This window comes from Falco cherrug, chromosome 12 (assembly GCF_023634085.1).
Source record: "Falco cherrug isolate bFalChe1 chromosome 12, bFalChe1.pri, whole genome shotgun sequence".
In the NCBI taxonomy this organism is placed as follows: domain Eukaryota; kingdom Metazoa; phylum Chordata; class Aves; order Falconiformes; family Falconidae; genus Falco; species Falco cherrug.
In genome coordinates this window covers 4,858,489-4,864,386 of record NC_073708.1, presented here as the reverse complement: position 1 = coordinate 4,864,386, position 5,898 = coordinate 4,858,489, and the positions used below count along the sequence as shown (strand labels likewise).

Below are 5,898 nucleotides of genomic sequence, written 5' to 3'. Positions count from 1 at the left end.
TAAATGTTCAGTGACTGTTTATTGTCTGGTCTTTATTATTATTACAAAAAAAAAGCAGATATCAAAAAACAGCAAAGATATCACAAGTTCCCCAACAGTTTTACACAACTGAACTGCAGTAAAATGGTGAATGTAAAACACAGGGTTTTCAGTTCTGGCCCTAAACCTTCAGTGGTGACCTGTGGTCTGGGATGCCCTGGGCCTTCCCAATTCTTTTTACAGTACTCTTAGCGTGGAACCCAGTCTGCCCGCTAGCTAACACGCTGTAGCACAACGCAACAGGAATGTGAACTGCCTGGTATCCTTTAAGACCCTGTACACGCAGAAAACAGAGTATGGGAGCTCCGCAGGGATGGTGTGGACACCAGTATGCGTTTCTCAGATTATCCCTGGCAGCCGTTTTGTTGTGCTTGACGAAAAAGCAAACCACTTTCAAGTTGCTCAAAGGTGATCTGCTGTGTGAAAGCTGCTTTTTCTTCTCTGCAGGATTTTTGCTCCCCAAAATAAGAGTTCACTGGGTTGGGCTCCAGCGTAAATGGACCATCAACCTTTTAAATTCTACCATCCAAACTGCACGACGGGTAACTTCATGCTGCTGTGACTTTCCCACTGCAGACCCAGCGTCTGACTGATCACAAGGAACCTGAACAGGCCGTGAGATGTGAGGTTAAGGAAAATACTCGGCTCTCTGGAATGATAATTGGGGCTGGAAAGGAGCCTTTGCTTTCTGTCCTGTTCATGGCTGTAGGTTCAGAGGTTGACCAAAGGAAACATGGTCCAGTTACCCATATTAATAGCTGCCCCACTTCTCAAATACGGATCTTGCATCACAACACTGCTTGGCTAGCGAAAAGCATTAAGACACTGCCCTACGTCCCTCAGCATTTGCTTGGAAAGTCAGGTCCAAATCTGCCACAATTATCCACAAATGCAAATCACCCTAAACATGAAGTTATATATGTCGCTATACACGTCACTGAAATGTTCGCGAGTACCAAATATTCCTGTTAGAAATAAAATTGCACCTTCATAATTTTCCAGAACTTAACAAAAAAGGTATCACGATATGCATTATTTGTCAGGTACGAAAGAAGCAGCGAGAAGGCAAGCTGAGAGACAGGTGCTGCCCACCGGGCAGCAATGGCATTTGGTTGGTTTCTGTACCAGCTCTTCCCACACCGTGGATGGCAAAAAACCGCTCACTGCTGGATTTAAACCGTTTTCCTGGCAGTCAAAACACGGACAATGGACCCTACTCCTCCAGCAGCCAGGGCCTGACGAGAAAAACACGGCAGGTTAACACCAGGTCAAGGCAGCTACAGGTTGGAACGCCCGCTGATCAGAAAGGCTGCCCAACTGTATCTCAAACAAGCATCTCCCTGCCCGTTAACATTAAGAGGAAAACACCAGCGCTCAGGGTGCCAGGGAAGGATAATCACATTCATGTTCAAGACAGCTATTTAACAAGCTTTGATTTTCCTGCATAACCAAGTTGCAAATTTTGCTTCCCTCTAGGAAGGAGATTCTAATTCCATCTGCTTGAATCTCCAGATCAAACCACTGTGTTTGCCTCAGTCTAACAGAAAAACAAAATTTAATCGTAGAATCTTTACCTGAGAAGCCAGAACTGGGCACAGGATATTACTCAGCTGTGAGCTTGCAGGAGCATACCCTCCTCACAGCATCAAATGGGGTGTTTTTTTTAGTTTTACCGGATGGAAAGGTGGTTCTTCTCAGGGTCAGCAAGCATGCCTCGGACCCAAGAACCTGCTACCACGGATAACCCAGCCAAGAGCATGCCCTGTAAACGCACCTTCTCATGCCACTGCAGCAACACAGCACTGCTGTTGTCAGAAGGGCTCTCAAAGCCTTTGTAGATGTACTTCATTAGCAGGTCGACACCGTTCTTGTCCAGTGACTGCACTGCCTTCTCAATATCGTTGGCTTTGAAAGAGATGAGGACCTTCAGGACAATACTTTCTGCGCGATCCTGTCAACAAGTAAGAAAGGCAGAGGTATGTTCATTCTCATATACGATACATACATTCTCATGTAAGATGCATCCAAATACTACTCATCTCTCAAACTGAACTAGATTTTTTTTTCTCTTTAACAATTCTAAAATACATTCGAAGAGGGCGGTTTGTGAAGACAGCTTGTGGTAATAACACACAACAGACACATGCTCCCAATGATAAACAGTGTAAAAGAGTTTAAACGCATTTATCCTGCTCTAGGTTTTCTACCTCTCTGCTTGCATTTGCATTTCTCCACCTATTAAATAAAGTTATGGCTAAATAATACATTTTCATATTGAAACTCAAGGTCTAGCACATTCCAAAGGAATTATAAGAATCAAGTACTCGTCTGGCTTCCCTCACCACCACAGCCCTTTCCTTTGTACTGTTTACTATGATGTAACTATTACATGCCATGGAAACGCCACTGGCCAGCCTGGAAGAGGTGACTCCTGGAAGCTACACATTTTCAAAACGGTCAGTTTCTGTCCCAGGCTCACTGGATGCAAAACTGGCAGCATTAATATTTTGCATTAATAATGACTTGCAAGTTGATCTGGATGTCATTTCAGGCCCAGGAACATGTGCAGCACGCTTACAGTGCCGATTAGCCATGTAATCAGCAAAAAGCAGCTCTTCCTGTTCATCCATCACTAACTGTTAGAGAATGAAAGAAAAAAGGTCTCAGGTTTTGCTGGACTTTTGAATATTCCATTACACAAGTACTTCAAGCAGCTTCCTCCTACAGAATTTATGTATGTTAGTTTTCTTGTCCCATTTAATATCCCACAGCCGCTTAGCGAGACATCTAACTAAGTAAAAACATAAAAGTTCTACAAGATCAACTACAAATTAAGGCAAAAATTAAAATTCAGTCACTCTGCCCTCTTCGATTACACTGCCTTCCTGGTGTATTCTTAAACCTTTATCAATAAAAAGCTAATGGAAACAAGCCATTAACGCAAGGACAAAACTGTTCAATCTCTTACACAGCACTATCTGTAACAAACAGCTGTGAAAAAACAAACTCCTGTGAAACCTGTCTGAAAAGGTCTGGGGCTAGGTGAAAAAAAATCTCCACAGCTGGCCTGGCGAGCAGCACAGGAACGTGCTGGTGGGACTCTTCAGAAGCAGGGAGAACAGGCCTGCAGGCGCTCACCATCTGAGCAGTTGCACATCTTATCTGCCTGTTCCTCTTGCCACTGCAATTATGAGCCATTCAAGGTTTATTCTGGGGAGATTCAGGAACACATGCACATATATTCTGTCACAGGGGGCGTGTGCTTGTGTTTTCTGAGGTTTTAACGGCCTCGCTTCGATTGGATGCAGTAACCATCAGTTCTTCCTTTTTTGTAGCTTTCTGGTCCGGCTGTGCTAGGAGTTTCCTTAGTCAGGTGACTGCTGCAGTCGTGGTTCCTTGATCGTTCAGTACCAACTACATCTATGTGCTGCTTGGTCTGGATGAGACGCGGGCACCTGGTGATGTGCGGAGTTAGCCAGGGCGCACACACACAACCAGCGCTGGCAGGAGCACACACACAAAGCCTGATCTAGCACCAAGGTAAGGATACACACGCAGATGACACCCGAGCTACAGTATTTTGAACAAGATTAAAACACCGGAGACCACAGACATTTCAGTGCCACAGAATACCCTAAAACCAGCTTCCTTGGCTTCCTCAGAGTACACCGGGCAGGGCTGGTGGGGAAGGGCTATAGAAACAGGAAAGGATTTTTAAGGAGTGACCCGTAAGCGAGTCAGTTACTATTTCACCTTCACTGCCTGGTTCTTTGTGTTGATAGGAGGGTTCTTCAGAGCCGCCTGTAGCGCGGCCATCATGTTCCCTGTGCCAGACGGTTAAGGACCAGACACCACATATTTGGAAAGCAACAGAACCAGCTCCAGGCCAGCGTGAGACCTGTAGCTGGCTTGTGCATGACTGAAAACACTTGAGGTTCAGCGGCTGCAAAGATTCCCTCAACAGATAGCACAATTACGGTGTAAGGTGGCCATTATTAGGTTGTCTGAGGAAGAGGCAGCGCCAACAGGAAGCTGTACGGCTGCAGCGCCGGAGAACACTTCTGAGGCCCTCTGCTTCATGAACGGGGATCCAGGTTAAATAAACTATCCCCCGCCGCTCCGGCAACTCGTAGCCCTGCGCACAGGCCCCCGCTCGGTACAAGGGCCTCCACCAGCCGGTGACAGGGGCTGCTCGGGAGCCGGCTGCGGGCCCGGGGCGCTGCTCCCCGCCGTGAGGGACGCCCCGTCCCGCCAGCCCTCCCCGCCGTGAGGGACCCCCGGCACCGCCCTGCCCCAGCCCCCGCCAGGGCACGGCCGGTGGCCCCGCTCCGTTCCGCGGCGGGAGCGCCGGGCACGGATGTTCCCATAAAAGGCGGCCCCAGCCGCCGCGCCCGCTCCCCGCCCGCGCCGCACCACCCCACCCCCTCCGCGGCCGCTGCTGACGGGACTATTTTCCTGCTGGGCGGTGGAAGGATATTGCCGCAGGCACGAGTCCACCTCGCCCTCGTCGGGCCCCGCTTGCCCGTCGCCTCCTTCCTCCTCATCCACGAACTTGTTCTCGTCGTACTCGTCCACATCCACCCGGCGGAACCGCGCCGACGACACCGTGTGCTTCGCCATGGCCGCCCCGCTCGCCACCGCCCCGCGCAGGCGCCCTCCGCACCACCCCCCCGGCCGCACCACCCCCGCGTCCTGCGCCTGCGCGCTGAGGCGCTGCCGTTGCCGGGCGGGGCGGCAGCGTAACAAAGGGGTGCTGCGTTGTTGGGGCCCCGGGGTGCTGCGTTGTTGGGGCGCCGGGGCCGTTGGTCGCGCAGTGCTCTGAGGAGCGGTAGCGGTCATGGGTGCCGGTTGTCTCTCGTGTCTCCGCGGGGTGCGAGACGGCGCGACACGTGGCGGAAGAGACGGCGTTCTCCCCGTCGCGGGCGGTTCCGAGCAAGGCAGGGCCCCGCCGTCCCTGGCCAGGGCTGAGGGGGCGGGGTGGGCCGGGGCGGCGCTCCCCGGAGCGAGCAGCCCGCGGCGGCGCCTGAGGGGCCGAGCGGCCGCGCCGCCGGGGTTAGAGACCGGCTCGGGCTGGGCGTGTTGTGGGGCCGGGGGTGCCGGCCCCGGTGCCGCTGCCGGCCGGGTGCCCGCCGCTGCCGGGCCAGGCGGGGCCGGCAGCGTCCGAGTGCAAGAAAGCTGCTCGGAAAAGGCCCCCGGGCCTTGGACAGTGAGGGCACCCGATGGATTCCAGCCCGTTTCTGCCCCTCGTGTCTCACGAGAGGCGCCGGCAGGCGCTTGAGTTTCCAAGGGGGATGGATCTTCTGCCGGGGGCCGGGGGCCCGCCGGGCAGCGGCTCGGGGTCTGGTTCCCTCGGGCCCCTCGGCTGCGTGCGGTGCCTGCGGCCGCAGAGGCGGTTGCCAGAGGAGCACACGCGCCGGCTTGTACAAAACCAGCCGCTGTGGTCCCTCGCCGCCAACATCGCCGGGGAAGGGACCCCTGCTTGCTGGGGAACAAGGCGCTCCCGACTTACTTGCCCTGTCCAAGACCTTTACTATGCTAATACATATGTTCAATCACAAGGGAAAGCGCTGCTTTAAGTGATAGGAAGAGATTTTTCTTTTTCAGGATGCGCCTGCACTGCGTAGATCCACGTTTTCTACCTTATCCTATTAGATACTTCTTACTAATTAGAAAATGACACAGCTTCGTGAGGTTTCCTCTTGACAGAAGGCAGCAGTTCTAGGAAATAAAAAAATACACACACACATATATGTATATATATGCCCTCCCCCCCCCCCCCCCCCCCCCCCATTTTAAGCAAGTAGCTGACAGGAAAACTTTATTCATTTATTATTAATGTATCAGCCTTACCTACAGAAC

The 5,898-nt window shown here is 52.2% G+C and overlaps 1 protein-coding gene across 1 annotated transcript; it reads right to left on the bottom strand.

The window, feature by feature from the left end:
- Nucleotides 1–4,722, bottom strand: ARPC5 (actin related protein 2/3 complex subunit 5). Its single transcript, XM_055724200.1, has 4 exons — nucleotides 4,517–4,722; nucleotides 3,793–3,865; nucleotides 1,814–1,990; nucleotides 1–1,274 (listed from the first exon to the last, which is right to left on the bottom strand). The coding sequence occupies exons 1-4, from the start codon at nucleotides 4,657–4,659 to the stop codon at nucleotides 1,212–1,214; spliced, it is 456 nt and encodes a 151-aa protein (XP_055580175.1). The 5' UTR covers nucleotides 4,660–4,722; the 3' UTR covers nucleotides 1–1,211.
- Between the last annotated feature and the right edge of the window lie 1,176 nt (nucleotides 4,723–5,898).

What these genes read in the sequence shown, in the direction of transcription:
- ARPC5 (XM_055724200.1), bottom strand. Translation starts at nt 4,659, where the DNA reads ATGGCGAAGCACACGGTGTCGTCGGCGCGGTTCCGCCGGGTGGATGTG. An exon ending in GTGGACTCGTGCCTGCGGCA is followed by an intron (nt 3,866 to 4,516) that starts ATATCCTTCCAC and finishes ACCGTCTGGCAC; the next exon opens with AGGGAACATGATGGCCGCGC. An exon ending in TGCTGCAGTGGCATGAGAAG is followed by an intron (nt 1,275 to 1,813) that starts GTGCGTTTACAG and finishes TTTTCTCGTCAG; the next exon opens with GCCCTGGCTGCTGGAGGAGT.